General features: G+C 43.4%; 1 protein-coding gene across 2 annotated transcripts in view; it reads left to right on the forward strand.

The window, feature by feature from the left end:
* Positions 1-13,005: 13,005 nt before the first annotated feature.
* The window catches only part of NEDD9 (neural precursor cell expressed, developmentally down-regulated 9), a 75,676-nt gene continuing 71,557 nt past the window's right edge, over positions 13,006-17,124 (forward strand). For both annotated transcript variants that reach the window (XM_060774811.2, XM_060774812.2), the window contains exon 1: positions 13,006-13,202. Coding sequence is in view for 1 of the 2 variants with exons in the window: in XM_060774812.2 (XP_060630795.2) it covers positions 13,191-13,202 (12 nt within the window). In the remaining variant the exon portion in view is untranslated. The remainder of the gene's footprint in view (positions 13,203-17,124) is intronic.

Consider the following 17,124-nt stretch of genomic DNA (forward strand, 5'->3'; position numbering starts at 1 on the left):
GTGGTATATATCAACTATATTCCAGTGACAGACTTTGTATTTCTAGGTGCAAAGATTACTGCAGCTAGGAAATCAGGAGACGCTTACTTCTTGGGAGGAGAGCAATGACCAATCTCGATAAAACAGTGAAGAGTAGAGACATCACACTGGCAACAAACAGCCGCAAAGTTAAAGTAATGGTATTCCCCATAGTCACCTATGGATGTGAGAGCTGGACCATAGGGAAGGCTGAGCAAAGGAAGAGATGTTTTTGAACTGTGGTGCTGGAGGAAAGATCTGAGAGTGCCTTGGACCGCCAGAAGATCCAACCAGTCCATACTTCAGGAAATAAAGTCCGACTGCTCATTGGAGGGGAGGAAAGTAGAGGCAAAGATGAAGTACTTTGGATACATAATAAGAAGAAAGAAAGCTTAGAGGAGACAATGATGCTGGGGGGAAAGGAAGGAAAAAGGAAGAGGGGCCGACCAAGGGCAAGATGGATGGATGGCATTCTTGAAGTGACTGGATTGACCTTAAAGGAGCTGGGGGTGGTGACGGCCAACAGGGAGCTCTGGTTTAGGTGGGTCCATGAGGTCACAAAGCGTCAGAAATGACTGAACGAATAAACAACATCCACTATATTCAGGCAAGGCAAATTAGGTTTCTCAGCTATTAGACTGATACACCCGGTTATCTCTTTGAACTGTCAGGAACAAAGATTATGCCAATGCACAGAACAACAGAGTTTCAAAAGTGTTATTTTCATTGCCCCAAAAAATCTACTCTCTCGTAAAATATATTACTTTTAAATCATGCTATCAAGAGACAAAAATAAGTGTTGTTGTTCATTCGTTCAGTCGTTTCCGACTCTTCATGACTTCATGGACCAGTCCATGCCAGAGCTCCCTGTCGGTCGTCACCACCCCCAGCTCCTTCAAGGTCAATCCAGTCATTTCAAGGATACCATCCATCCATCTTGCCCAAAAATAAGTAGTCTTCGTTAAAATTGAGATATCTGATTTACTCACAAATTTCATGTGTTCAGCATACAGGTGCATTGCTTATCAATCCAGTTACAGATAGGTTTGAAGTAGTTTTTCAGTTCAGCTAACACAGGGCATCTTATTTATAATCTTAACAGTCCAAAGCCTAAAGCATCTTTCATGGAGTCTGTGCTCTAATGGAGTCTGAAGCCTAAAAATAGAGTCTGAGCTTTGAGCAGTCCCAGATCTGATCATCTGGTCTGAAGTCCCTCCCACAACATAGAGTTAAGGAAAACTGTAGACCAATGCACACATATACAATATAGTAAGCAATCTGATTTATATACATAACAAATATCTAGTATAGGAGGCTTGTAGAAGGTTGCTATTTTCAACAGTTACTATTAGTAAAACCAGCCTTTACTCACTTTGAACTCTCAGACTTTGTTCAAGTACAAACCGCATTATCTACATCCATTGAGTTATCTGCTAGGATGATGTTTGCAGTCAAGTAACACATCCATATGCCATGTGGGCTGGAGGAGGGATGATAAACTGAAGTTTAGTTCTGGTAAGACCAAGGTTTATTGTGGAAATGGCGTCAGTTCAGGGAGACAGTGACACAGTGACCAGCTAGTTCGAAACAGACTCCTTGAGATGGGATTTTTTTTTTCCTACAGCAAAACATTGTCGGTTGGATGTACAAATATTTGGGGACTCATAGTCGGCAGCAATGGGTATTGACACCTAGTCTGGTTCCTGTGACACTGGAAGCAAAATGTAGACATCAGGAACATTAGCCATAACCTTGCCTTGTATGGATATGTCTAATTCCATTTTAAAGTTTGAATAGTTACATTAATGGTCAAAGTCATCTTTGTATTTCTTGCCTAAGAAAATTCTTTCTTAGGCGCGTGCGCACACACACACACACTTTATTTACTGATAGTGTACACTAGCCTTTGCTTGGGTTAAATCTCCAGAGTTTTCTGGATTTCAAATCCTACCATCCACACTTGCTGATATATTGATAGGATGGTGATTTTAGTCAACAGCATCTGGAAAAGGCTTAGGATTAGCCCAACACATATTCAGTCAGTTTTAATGGTCTCAGACCGCCCTGTTTAGAGGCTGTATGTTTCTCTGAGTACCAGATATGGAAATAAACAAAGGGGCAGATCCAATTTCATCTGCCTAGACTGCCAAACTAAATGCCTGTTCTATTCTTCCTCTTCTGCAAATATGACTCATTTTCCATTCATGCCATTAGTGAGAGTACTAGAGAATGAGAGTAAATAAAGGGAAGTTAGATGAACCAGGAAACATTTTTTTCACAGTGAGTGCCAAATATTTTTAAGAAGAAGAAAACCCTCAGTTAAATCTAAAAGATGCATGAAAATTGGTGTAATTGATTCACCTTAAATATATATTATGCACAGAGTCCATAAACTCGGTGCATGACATATACCCATGGAACAATAAGAAAACCGTTGGCATCACAATCTTATACTGAGTTACTTGGTTCAAATTCAATAGGGGTTTGTGTCAAATAGACCTACATGATAGTTCTACAAGGGTTTTTAGAATTGCAGTGACACAAACAGTGCCAAATACAAGACAAAAGCCACCAGAAGGCGAAGACAGTTAAATTTTCATTGACCCAGTCCGAAACCAAATGCACTAAATCAACACCCCATCAAAGTTCTCCCACAGTTTTACACACACAGTCAGCCAAATGACTAACAAAGGCATGCTAAATGCATGAGTATCATGTTAAGTAGATGTGAACTGGCTCATTTGTTATCTTTGGACTCTTTTGGAAGAGGAATGGCAGAGGAATCTCCTAGTCAACAAACTGGATACACAAAGCAAAAGTGTATGGCTACATTGTCAGTGGCTTTTAAATGAACCTTAAAAACTCACTGGAAAGTGTTGCAAACTGGGCTTCAATCATTATTATTTAAGTTGTATTTCAAATTTTGCTTTGTAGTTTGATTTTTCTTTTGTAGATTGCTTTGGGATGTTTTGATCCTAACAATGGTGCATCTACATTGCAGTATTGGTGCAGTTTGATACCAATATAAGTGCCGTGGCTCAATGCTATGGAGTCATGGTAGTTTTACAAGATGGTTAGCCTTCTCGGCCATAGAATGTTACCTCACCAAAATATATAGCTCAATATTCCATAGCATTGAACTGAGGCAGTTAACATGGTTTGAAACTATTGGGAATTCCATAACCTATTGGAAATAAGTGCACCATAAAGGTAAAAATGATGTCACATGTTTGGCAAATGTGAATCTCCACAAACATAGAGACCACCTTTTGAAAACCACTAGTCATGAAAAGCATGATCTTTTTTAGAAGACAACCCTTTGAACAAATGATATTCATAAGCATTCATGTAATGGCACACAGGTAACTCAGCTGTTAAACTGAAGAACCATTTCCTTAAACTGCCAAGGATAAAGACACGTCACTACAAAAAAAATTTGGTTAGCAGAGAATGTTGTTTCTTTGAAGTAGAATTTGCAATTGCCCATCTACTCTCCCTCAAAATCTCTTAGTTCAAATATGGAGCCCCCAGTGGCGCAGTGGGTTAAAGCACTGTGCCGGCAGGACTGAAGACCGACAGGTCACAGGTTCGAATCCGGGGAGAGGCGGATGAGCTCCCTCTATTAGCTCCAGCTCTTCATGCAGGGACATGAGAGAAGCCTCCCACAAGGATGATAAAACATCAAAAATCATCCAGGCGTCCCCTGGGCAACGTCCTTGCAGACGGCCAATTCTCTCACAACAGGAGCAGTTGCTCCCGACACGACAAAAAAAAAAAGTTAAAATATGCACTCGAGAGACAAAAACAAAGTAGTCTTATTTAAAAATAACATCTCAGGTTTACTAACAAACTTCTTGTATATATTCACCATACAGCACATTTCCTATTAGAGTTTGGTTAGGTAAGATGTAATTTCTTCTCTGTGTTGAGTACACAAGGTATGATACTTAATCAATTGTCCATAGTCTTTACGAATAGCTGTACTCACTGAAGTCTGAAAGGAGACAAACTGCAATCTACCTCCATTGAGGTCTAAAAGCATACAGTATTAGAGTCCAAACAGCAACATGCATCCACCTCCACTGAGGTGTGATGCAAACTGAATACAAAATGAAGTCCTGTGTCTGAAGTCCCTCCCACACCAAAGAGATACAGTCAAACTGGCAAACCAAAATGTACATACAGTACAATATAGGTAAATAATTATACACATTTACAAACAGTTAGTGGAGGCTTGGAAGGTTGCTATTTCCAACAGAAACTGCATTAATTCTAGTGTAAATGCACCCTTCATCTTACTTACTTACATCCCTCATAGCTCAAGGATGATTGTCTTCCAGATGTGGTGTCTTGGCAGTGGGTCTGTAGGTGGCTGTGGAGCCCTATTCTTGATCGGCATATTTTCCCGCAGTGAGGGCATCAGTTTCCAGGTGGAAGGTGGTCCTGGTCAGGGTTGGCTTGATGCACCTTCCTCATGGCATGTTCCTCTCTTTCACCCTCCATTCGTGCCTCTTCGAATTCCGCAGCGCTGCTGGTCACAGCTGACCTCCAGTTAGAGCGCTCAAAGGCCAGGGCTTCCCAGTTCTTGGTGTCTGCTTTAAGCTCATCTTTAAATCTCTTTAAATCTCTTTTCCTGTCCACCAACATTCCATTTCCCATTCTTGAGTTCGGAGTAGATCAGCTGCTTTGGGAGATGGTGATCGGGCATTTGGACAACGTGGCCAGTCCAGCAGAGTTGATGGCGGAGGAGCATCGCTTAAATACTGATGGTCTTTGCTTCTTCCAGCACACTGACATTTGTCCGCCTGCCTTCCCAAGAGATTTGCAGGATTTTTCATAGGTGGCGCTGATGGAATCCTGGAACCCTTCATCATGGGTTGGGGAAATACAGGCCTCCAAATATTGCTGTACTGCAGCTACACTTATTGGGAGTTGCAGTACAAAAACATCTGGAGTTCCACCCCTGCTGCAAGTATTTTACTAGCAGAATGCTAGGACCACAGAGCAAATAATTACATTAAATTAAAGGCCTCGGAAATTTCAAATACTATTTATCAGAGATTTTCACTTCACAGATCTGCAAAAGGACCCTCAGGTGTGACTATACACCTCTAATTCATACTGCATTTTCAGTACACTTTTATTGAACAGTTAAATCAGAAAGGCTAAGTTTCCCGAAAGAGACTTGAAACTTAATATCATGCTGTAAAAGCATTAACATATACTTTCAAAAAAGTAAGTAGTCATATTAGCCACAAATATGCAGTTAAGGGAGCTTGTTTTACTTTGTCATTTAATGTGTAAGGATTGGAGTGCATTTCTCTAATGTCCCTTTCAAATGGTATCCAATTTCTGACTTTTTAATAGTCTCAAGAAACATAGACACATTACAGAGTGTGTAAAAATGATCATATTAAACCAAAGCTTTTCATTACAGAGGAAAATAAATTTTAAAGAAAACCTGCAAACAGATTGATCCTTTAATATGGGGGGGGGGGGGGCTTGACATATTGACCTCTAAGTGCTGTGGACTCCCAAGTTTCGAGCATGGCTTTTTTTTTTTTTTTTTTTGTTCAGAGGTGGTATATATTTTTCTTTACTAAAGACTGGTTGAAATCAAGTAAGAAGCTCTAGAAATAGGACACCTTTAAATTGCCCTTTAAAAAATAAAATGAAAAAGTAACTAAAACACTGCACCATTAAGAGTGACTTCTGCCCAACTTGTTATGTTCATTTTGAAATAAAACTTTTTTGCATCAGTATCTGCCATGGATACAGGGATAATAAGGGTTATAGTGATGGCAGGAGCTCTAATGACCCTTATATGCCAAAAAAGACAGGTATCTCAAAGAATGCCTCCTTCCATAGCCATAGTCCTTTGCATCGTTGGCCCTCCCCTTGTAATCCTGTTACCGTAAATAAATACCTAAGGATGTTACCCTCCCATCTGTGATCGTATTTTGCACTTTCCCTGGGCCCTATCTAGTAACGTTTGTACATTGCCCGATCCTTCCGCACTCAGTACCTAATCTTTCAGCCATTATACTGTTTTTAAAATTGTGCACTTGTGTCTGTAACTGTTTTTTTCTGATGTTGTTGTTGTTTTAAATCTGTTTTCATTTTATTTTATTGTGTATGTTCTACTTTGTATTTTCGGACTTGTCCCCTTGTGAGCCGCCCCGAGTCCCTTCAGGGAGATGCTGGCAGGGTATAAAAATAAAATTGTTGTTGTTATTATTCCATATGATTCTGGCTGAAATTTGCAATCCTCAGCAAAGGCTTGATTACCACTCTCCCGCCTGTCGCAATTTAGCAGGGGTAGTTCCAATGAATTGTCTATCATCTCCATTTTTCAGTTGCTTTTAAAGTGTCCCAGCTTCTCCCTTCTACACATTTCTCTTATTCTCCTTTGCTTCGACAAAACCAGTGCTCTTTGGCAACAGCCAATCCTTCTGCAATGCCAGAAATAAAGTCCGAATGTTCGATCACAGTCTCCCAAAGTTACTATACTTTCAACTCAAGAATGAAAAAGGAAATGTTGGTGGACAGGAAAAGAGATTTCAAGATAGGCTTAAAGCCAACCTTAAAAACTGTGGCATAGACACCAAGAACTGGGAAGCCCCGGCTCTTGAGTGCTCTAACTGGAGATCAGCTATGACCAGCAGTGCTGCAGAATTCTAAGAGATACGGATGGAGGGTGAAAGGGAGAAATGTGCCAAGGGGACGGTGAGTGAAGCCAACCCTGACTGGGACCGCCTTCCACCTGGAAACCAATGTCCCCACTGTGAAAGAGCATGTGGTTCAAGAATAGGGCTCCACAATCACCTACGAACGCACCACCAAGACCCTATGCTTGGACGGCCATCATACTTAGACAATGAGGGATTGCCTAAGTAAGTAATTGCTATAAAATGAGTTCAACAAGAAATGGTGTGGGTTTAATCTTTCAGTTTGCAGTAAGCTAAGGGAAGAGCAAACTGCTGCAGCCTCTCTTGGCATAAATAGTCTTCTTTATTAGCATTTTTTGCCATATTCACCACACTCTGATGTTGCTCAGCTCCATGCAGTCTCTGGTATCTTGTTTATTAAAAAGGAAAGGTTTTCTCAGATTTTTTCTCAGGTTTTTTCAGATCTGTGCTTCTCTATAACCCACAATTGGATCCCAGATTATCTGCTTATCACAGATTATCTGGCAGTGTAGACTAACATAATCCAGCTCAAAGCAAATAATCTGGGATCCGATCCTGGGATATAGGGCCTTTTTGATCCAGCCTAAGTCTCACTGAAGGGGTTTCCTTTATTTAAAAGGATACATTTCAGTCCTACAAGCAGGGGCGGCTCGTCCATTACGCGAAGTAAGCGGTCGCAGAACACTTTTTTTTGCCAGGGGCGCCTCTGTAAATGCCCCTCGACTGCCACTTGAGGAGCACCCCCTCAGCTCACAACAGCCCTAGCAGTCCGGGGGGAGCCTCGGCTTTCTTGCCTCGCTGCGGGGCGATCCTCTTCCCAAAGGGGCCGGGCCCTTGAGTCTCGCCTAGCCCCTCTCGTTCCTGCTCCACCCGGCCACTGGGTGCGTGAGCAGAGCTGGCGCTCAATCGTTCTCTGTGTTAGATCCCTTCCCCATGACCAGCTCCCTTTCCCGATCCCCCGGTGCTCCACCCGCCTCCTCTCCTCTCCCCAATCCGCGGGTGGGCCAAGGGGCAGAGCCGCCACACCTGCCCCACTTCGGGTCCGGAGGCGTGTCTGAAGACCCCAGCATGTGCACCAAAAGTCACCTCTTCTCCTGACTTTCTCTTCAGCCACTGGGACCAAGAGAGAGAGAGAGAGCCCCTCCGGCTGGAGGTATCTCCCACCTCCGCTCCCTCCTTTGTTTTTGCGCCTACCTTCAGGAAAGGTGGGCATCTCCACCTCTCTCTCTCTCTCTCTCTCTCTCTTGGTCCCAATGGCTGAGGAGAAAGTCAGGAGAAGAGGTGACTTGTGGTGCACACGCCGGGGTCTTCAGGCACGCCTCCGGACCCAAAGCGGGCCAGGCAAGGGAGCAAGTGCGGCAAGTGTAGTTACTGGGATGTATAGTTCACCTACAATCAAAGAGCATTCTGAACTCCACCAATGATGGAATTGAACCAAATATGGCACACAGAACTCCCACGACAAACAGAAAATATATATATATCAATGATTGGTTGGAGGGGGGCACCAAAATACTGTTTGCTTACCGTTGAAAATTACCTAGGGCCGCCTCTGCCTACAAGCTTCCCAAACTCCAAAGAAAGGGACAATCCCTATAATAAGGGACAGCTGCCAGCCTTCCAGTAGGGTGACATGAAGTGGAAATTTCCACTTCTTACTCTTAGCAGATTGACTCCTTTGAATGTAACTGACTATTTTGCTCACAACGTATTACAATATGACCCCCATATCTGCAACACCAGTATAGGATTCCACTTATCAATTTTTGACAAAATATTGTATGTCTTCTCCAGGCATTTTCTGGGTCCTACAATGTGATTCTATGGTATTCTTGGGCCAGAAGTCTTATGTTTCAATAAAGTTCACTATTATCCATGATTTTGTGTGTCCATGTGAAATCTGGGAGTGTATCCACCATAGATATTGGAATCGAATTGTACTTCCAATCTTGGGGCAGACATGGATGAAGACCAAGAGACCCAAAAGGTTACTTTCTCTCTTATTAATTTGCCCACAAACTGTGATCTTTGTAAACTCAATGAGAGAAGAGGTTCCAGATATGAAATTCCCAAGAAGACCCCAACACTCATGACTTCAGGTGGGCAGCGAACCCACACTCTGATTTACTCCTTTTCCTTATAATGCATTTTTAAAAATTGCTATAATTTATGATTTAGTGATTTTTGATTTGGTTTATGTATGTAAGGTATTGAATTTTGTATATTTTGAATACTGTAGAATTTGAAGGGGCACGAATGGAGGGCGAAAGAGAAATGTGCCAAGAGGAAGGCGTGTCAAGCCAATCTGACCGGGACCGCCTTCCACCTGGAAACCAATGTCCTCACTGTGTATGCTGTTACGCCTGGGGTCTATAGATCTTAGTGAAAGATACATGGACGTGATATCTCTCCCCAGGGGATTGCTTCTTGCCCTCCTTTAGGAAACTGGAACTCCCAAGGACCAAAACACTGGATCTAACTCAAAATAGGTTTTATTGTTCACAAAGAGTTATCCCTTTAAGGCAATAAGCTGGAAGTTTCAAAGGGATAAAAGAAATATACATTGCAGTCTCTGGTTGTCTTGGGTCCAAGGAGACTTCGCAGCTGAGAAGCTTTTCCTGTTCCCTCTTTCTCAATGGCTGCAAATGCCTGAACATTCACAGCTCCAAATCCAAATGGCCTATATTTGAAGACACGAAGCCTTCCTCTGGTGCCACAGGATCGGTTTGAAGGCACTTGGGTCTCCTCAACGCTGTCCAGGGAGATCTGGGCATGAAGTATGAGTCCCAAGGGTAAAAACCTTAGAATTGGTGATTAGAGGTAACTTAATTAAAGGCTTTAGAGCCAAGTCTTTCTCATGTCCATCTGCTGAGATGTCTGATGGTAGAATGAAGAAAGAAACACTGCCCTGCTCTCTAGGAAGAGGTGGGGTCAAAACAATTGAGCAGGAGGAGCAATTCATCTGGTGCAAACAACATTGATTGACAGCTATAAATAACCAATCAATCCCACTATACATTTACAGAGAAAACAGATAAGTTGGGGCATGTTACACAGTTTAAACCTTTGCAAATTAAAGTTCTACACACAGGTGGCGCCACTTGTGCCGTCACACTGTGGGAGAAGATGTAGGTGGCTCCACAACCACCTACGGACCCACTGCCAGAACACTGACCTTGGAGGACCATCATCCTTGGACTACGAGGGATCACCTAAGTAAGTAAGAAAGTAAGTAAGTAAAAACTGCTATAATTTATGATTTAGTGATTTATGATTTGGTTTATGTATGTAAGGTATTGAATTTTGCCCTTATTTTTTGTAAACCGCTTTGAGTCCCCCGTCCCCATCCCCCCCGGTTGAGAAAAGTGGTATATAAATACGGTAAATAAACAGATAAACAATAAAATAAGCATAATTTGAATGGGTATGTTGCTGTTCTTTTGTATTTTGTAAGCTGACTTTTATTAGTTTCAAAAAATGATCTTTACAAATAAATTATATAATAATAAAAAAGCCAGGTTCCCTCCACCAAGCCTATCTGCTCTGCAACAGAATCCTTGTACAGTAATCTGGTAACAGAATACAGCCTACTGTTCGTTTTTAGGCCGTTGGAAGCCATCCGAGTCCATCTGTGACTTAGAAACACTGGGGCAGGTCCAACTTGGTCAGAATAAAAGAAACAAAACGTTGAGCTCTCAGCAGCGGAATGCTTTGAGACTCAGACTGGAGATTTTTTTCAGTCCAAATCATTTTGTCTGGTTGGAGTTTCTCCCAGCTGAGATAGTGAATGTCTGGCCAGGAATCATTTCAACCTAATAAAGAGGCCCACTTATAAAGTATGGACATAGCAGGTCGTATTTGATTCATCTCTGCTTGCCTTTGAGTGAACTGAAGCACCTTGTCTTAAACTGGCACATCATTTTAAAAATTGCCAACAAGGGGGAGGGGGCATCTATATTGTTTGAAACCACCTTGCCCTCCAGCATCTAATCAACTCGTAAATAAAGAACTTGTCCCCATGCCAAAAGAAACATTTGACTTTTAATGTTATATTATGAGTGTTAGGGAGGAAAGGACAGAAGGAAATAATTAAGGTGTGTTGTGCAGAGACTATACTATTAACCAGGAAAATTTAAGATGCAAAAGTCGGTTGCTGAGTTTTTTTGGTTGTATGGCCATGTCCCAGCAGCATTCAATCCTGACGTTTTGCCTGTATCTGTGGCTGGCATCTTCAAAGGTGCACAACATCTGATTTCTGCCCTGAAAGCTTTCAACAAGTAAATTACTTATCATGAATTTTATTTACTTATTGTACATAGGAAAAACCCAAACAGCATTGCGGTTGTTCATTCATTCAGTCATTTCTGACTCTTTGTGATCTCATGGACCAGTCCACGCAAGAGCTCCCTGTCGGCCGTCACCTCCCCTAGCTCCTTCAGAGTCAAGCCAGTCACTTCAAGGATGCCATCCATCCATCTTGCCCTTGGTCGGCCCCTCTTCCTTTTTCCTTCCATTTTCCCCAGCATCATGGTCTTATCTAAGTTTTCCTTTCTTCTCATAATGTGGCCAAAGTACTTCATCTTGGCCTCTACTATCCTTCCCTCCTATGAGCAGTCAGGCTTTATTTCCTGAAGTATGGACTGATTGGATCTTCTGGCAGTCCAAGGCACTCTCAGAACCTTCCTCCAGCACCACAGTTCAAAAGCATCTATCTTTCTTCGCTCAGCCTTCCTTATGGTCCAGCTCTCACATCCATACGTGACTATGGGGAATACCATTGCTTTAACTATGCGGATCTTCGTTGCCAGTGTGATGTCTCTACTCTTCTATGTTTTATCGAGATTGGTCATTGCTCTTCTCCCAAGAAGTAAGCACCTCCTGATTTCCTGATTGCAGTCTGCATCTGTAGTAATCTTTGCACCTAGATTATATATTATTATATTACAGGACTGCTCCATTTTCTGAGTGGAGGCCAAAAGGAGGCACTAGACAAAGGATTGTCCATTTTATTGGGAGGAGGGTTGAAGAGTTAAACCATTTCCCCATTTTCCTGTTATTCTCTCCCTCTTTTGGATCTTTTTGAACTACAACTCCAGAACTCAAGGTCAATGCCTATCAAACCCTTCCAGTATTTTCCGTTGAGTTCGGTGTGCCACATTTGGTTCAATTCCATCGTTGGTGGAGTTCAGAATGCTCTTAGATTGTAGGTGAGCTATACATCCCAGCAACTACAACTCCCAAGTGACAAGGTCTGTTTCCCCCAAACTCCATCAGTGTTCATATTTGGGCATATTGAGTATTCATGCCAAATTTGGTCCAGCTCCATCATTGTTTGCGTCCACAGTGCTCTCTGGTTGTAGGTGAACTACAACTCCAAAACTCAAGGTCAGTGCCCACCAAACCCATCCAGTATTTTCTGTTGGTCAGGGGAGTTCTGTGCGCCAAGTTTGGTTCAATTCCATCGTTGGTGAAGTTGAGAATGCTCTTTGATTGTAGGTGAACTAGAAATCCCAGCAACTCCAACTTCCAAGTGACAAGGTCTGTTTTCCCCAAACTCCACCAGTGTTCACATTTGGGTATATTGAGGTTTGGTGCCAAATTTGGTCCAGATCTATCATTGTTTGAGTCTCTGGATGCAGGTGAACTACAACTCTAAAACTCAAGGTCAATGCCCAACAAACCCATCCAGTATTTTCTCTTGGTCAGGGGAGTTCTGCGTGCCAAGTTTGGTTCAATTCCATTGCTGGTGAAGTTCAGAATGCTCTTTGATTGTAGGTGAACTAGAAATCCCAGCAATTACAACTCCCAAATGACAAAATCAATCCCTCTCCCCAACCCCACCAGTATTCAAATTTGGGCGTGTCGAGTATTTGTGTCCAACTTGGTCCAGTGAATGAAAATACGTCTTGCATATGGGATATTCACATTATAATTCATAACAGTAGCAAAATTACAGTTGTGAAACAGCAACCAAAATAATTTTAGAGTTGGGGATCACCACAACATGAGGAACTGTATTAAGGGTGAGAAACACCGATATAGTTCAATCGTGAACCATGCAGGGTTATATGGCTGTGTGGAAGGGCTCTGGGTTTGGAAAACTTTCCTGGGCTCCTCCCCCTGCTCCTGCTCCCCCTCCCCCTCCCTTTCGTGCCAACGCAGAGCGCTAATGAATGACCCGTTCTAAAGGGGAGGCGGGGTCACCAGGAGGCATTCGCCCCCAGCTCAGGAACGTCTGGCGCGCTGGCCAATGGCGGAGAGGTATGCAAATGAGCCATCGCTTTGCCCCCTCCGCCAGGCAAACAATGCGCGGAGAGCGGCGGAGACTCCGAAGGGTGCTCGACCTCCGGCGGGAACGCGCCTCACTCCACACACGGGGACGCGCTTCGCTTCTAAGCGGGCAAAGGCTATGGTGGGCGAGGGGATCTCGCTGTAAAGCGGCCGGATTTCCCCCCAAAGACGCCCCTCATTAAGCTTGCGAGGATGAAGTACAAGGTAAGAAAACGGGAAGGAAAGTTTTGGCTTTTTGTCTAAGTTGGAAAAAAGCGCGCTGGGGCTTGGAAGGATTGCCCGGCTTCCTTCAATGGAAAAGGAAAGGCGAAGGAAGGAGAGAGATGATAGGTTGAGCCTGGTCTCCCTCCAAAGGATTGATTCCAAAGCTTTGAGCCATGGCAGGGAAAGTGGTGTCAAGCTGTTTTGATTCTACAGATGCCCTCACAGGGAAGGGAAAGGGCTGTCTCCAGAGTCAGCTTCCATCAATAACCTTCTTCATTCGACATGTTGCTTCATCACACTGGAGAAAAAATCCACTTAAAATCCGTTTTCTGCCTCCTACAGCATTCTAGGCTTTCTAGTTTAGGGAGGAGATTTTAACAGCCTCACTAAACTACAAACCTCAGTATTCTGCAGGAGGTAGAAACCGGATTTTAAGTGGATTTTTTTGTCTAGTGTGATGAGGAGTGAGCGTGAAGTTTCTAGCGCGGGCGACCTTTGCAGCACAGCAGGCGCGCTTCCTCCAGTCGCTTCCGTTCGGTTACTCCGGATTTAAGGTCGCTCTCAAGACCCAAGCTGATGTGATCGGAGCTCAGGCACTTTCTCCACTCCTTACCTGCGAGGAAAGAAGCCCTGTGGGGCTCAAGGGGACTTGACAGTCTAGGAATGCTTTGCTCAAGTCCTTATTTCTGAGCAAACAACATTTTTTTTTGTTCAAAGCTTTTATCAGAAATTCTTCCCCTTGTGTGTGTGTATGTTGGGAGGGAGGGCAAGCTGAGATCTGGGTTGTTGTGTATTTTCTTTAAACAGGGGCTGGATGGCCATCTGTCAGGGGTGATTTGAGTGCAATGTTCCTGCTTCTTGGCAGGGGGTTGGACTGGATGGCCCATGAGGTCTCTTCCAACTCTGATTCTATGATTCTATGATTCCGGGCAGTCTGGCCATGCTCCAGAAGCATTCTCTCCTGACGTTTCACCCACATCTGTGGCAGGCGTCTTCAGAGGTTGTGAGGTCTGTTGGAAACCAGGCAAGTGGGGTTTATATGTCTGTGGAATGTCCAGGTTGGGAGAAAGAACTCTTGTTTGCTTGAGGCAAGTGTGAATGTTGCAATTAGCTAGCTTGATTCACATATAATGGCCTTGCAGCTTCAAAGCCTGGCTGGTTGCTGCCTGGTTCTGTCTTCCACCCTGGACCTGTGAGTTTACCAAGCTGTCTGGCCATGTTCCAGAAGCATTCTTCCCTGACTTTTTGCCCACATCTATGGCAGGCATTCTCAGAGGTTTTGAGGTCTGTTGGAAACTTAGGCAAGTTGGGTTTATATACCTGTGGAATGTCTAGGGTGGGAGAAAGAACTTTTTTTTGATTGAGGCAAGCGTGAATGTTGTAATTGGCCAGCTTGATTTACATTTAATGGCCTTGCACCTTCAAAGCCTGGCAGGTTGCTGCCTGGTTCTTTCACCCACCCTGGACCTGTGATTTTCGGGGTTGTCTGGCCATGTTCCAGAAGCATTCTCCCCCGACTTTTTGCCCACATATATGGCAGGCATCCTCAAAAGTTGTAAGGTCTGTTGGAAACTTAGGCAAGTTGGGTTTATATACCTGTGGAATGTCCAGGGTGGGAGAAAGAACTCTTGTCTGATTGAGGCAAGTGCGAATGTAGCAATTGGCCACCCTGGTCATTCCACAGATACATAAACCCAACTTGCCTAGTTTCCACCAGCCCTGGCCCTTGAGTGCTCCAGCTGGAGGTCAGCTGTGACCAGCAGTGCTGTGGAGTTTGAAGAGGCACGAATGGAGGGCAAAAGAGAGAAACGTGCCAAGAGGAAGGCATGTCAAGCCAACCCTGACCAGGACTGCCTTCCACCTGGAAACCAATGCCCTCACTGCGGGAGAAGATGCAGATCAAGAACAGGGCCCCACAGTCACCTACGGACCCACCGACAGAACACCATCATCCTATGAGGGATCGCCTAAGTAAAGTAGTTTCCAACAGACCTCACAACCTCCGAGGATGTCTACCATAGATGCAGGTGAAATGTCAGGAGAGAATGCTTCTGGAACATGGCCTTACAGCCCGGAAAACACACAACACCCTAGTGATTCCGGCAATGAAAGCCATTGACAATACAAGTTGAGATCTTTTCTCGGAAGACTGACTCAAACATCCTTAAATACATGGCTTAGGGAAGGTGAGATTCAGACATTGCAAGAATGTTTTGTGAATTTTTCTTCTTGTTCTCTGCTGCCTTTGAGTTAAAGTTGAAAGACCTCCAAGTCAGCCTGTCCTCAAGGTCTTGCAGACCCAGGGTTGTGGCTTCTCGGATTGAGAACTACTCCAAAGATCAACACAGGCAGTCCCCAAGTTTCGAACAAGATTGGCTCTGTAGGCTTGTTCTTCAGTTGGATTTGTATGTAAGTTGAAACAAGGACATGTTTAAAGTGTAACTCCAGCCAAAACTATTTTTTTTCCAAAGCTTTGGATCGCATCGGTAAGGGTTAATACCCCTGTGGGGTTTGTTTTGCTGCCTGTGCCCCTGTTCAGAAGATTTCGCCTCATTTTCCAACCCTGGGATACTTTGATTTTGAAAAAATAGCTTGTTGTGGAAACAAGGACTGGTGAGAAAGCTTCAGTGAAGACATCTTTTCCCGCATGATAACTCTTTCAGGAGCAAATTTCCCATTTTAGGGGCAGTTTTCTCTGACGTCCTGTTTTCCTACGCCCATTTTTAACTATGAGTAGAATGTACGTTGGACGTTTGTAACTCGGAGATTTGCTGAACATGGACCCTACAGCAAATGAAGTCTCAACTCTCCCTAGAAGTCAAAATGATTAAACTGAAGCTGATTGAAAACTCAGATTGAGAAACAACAGCCAACCATGAGTCTGTTGGCTCTGCCTTCTGTCTTACCAAGCACTATTGTCTTGAATGTGTTGTCAAGGGAATCACAGGGTTGCTGTGAGTTTTCCAGGCTGTATGAAGCGTTCTCTCCTGATGTTTTGCCCATCCTCAAAAGTTGTGAGGTCAGTTGTCAGACTCTGTGTCAGACTACACAGAGAAGCCACTGAAATCCATAAGCATCTGGACAATTTCAAGAGAAAGGAGGAAACCATGAAAATGAACAAAATCTGGCTACCAGTATAAAAAAACTCTAAAATCAGGACAATAAATAAAGAGCAACACTAAAAAAACAGGAGAATTCCAGACAAAAATCAATCAGGGCCAGCTAACACCTGTTAAAGGATCCCTCAGGCAGAAACCAGCCAGGCTTTGAAGCTACAAGGCCATTAAAAGCAAATCAAGGTAGCCAGTCACAATATTCACACCTACCTCAAGCAGACAAGAGTTCTTTCTCCCACCCTGGACATTCCACAGATATATAAACCCCACTTGCCTTGTTTTCAACAAACCTCACAACCTCTGAGGATGCTTGCTAAAGATGTGGGTGAAACATCAGGAGAGAATGCTTCTGGAACATGGCCATATAGTCCAGAATACTCACAGCAACCTAACTGTTCTCTTCTTATGGTATGTTAGAAATAGATAGTCTAAGTTTACTCATCTTGGCTTCTAAGGAGAGTTCAAGCTTAATCTGCTGTTTATTGATCTTCTCCAGCACATCTCAGATGCATTAATGTTCTTCCTACCAGCTTTCTTCACTTCCCAGCTTCCATAGCCATATATAGAGAAAGGAAATGCAATGGACCATTCTAACTTTAGCACTAAGTGATATATCTTGAAGCTTCAGAGCTTTCTTTAGTTCCTTCAAAGCTGTCTTCTGATTTCTTGACTGCAGTATCTATTCTAATTTATGACTGAGCCGAGCTATGGAAGATATTGAACTATCTCAATGTTGTCATTGCCCACTTTAAAGTTATGTACATTATATCTCTGACCATTATTTTTGTGTTCTTCATTATCCAAGT

The sequence above is a fragment of the Anolis sagrei genome, chromosome 4, assembly GCF_037176765.1.
Source record: "Anolis sagrei isolate rAnoSag1 chromosome 4, rAnoSag1.mat, whole genome shotgun sequence".
Taxonomy (NCBI): domain Eukaryota; kingdom Metazoa; phylum Chordata; class Lepidosauria; order Squamata; family Dactyloidae; genus Anolis; species Anolis sagrei.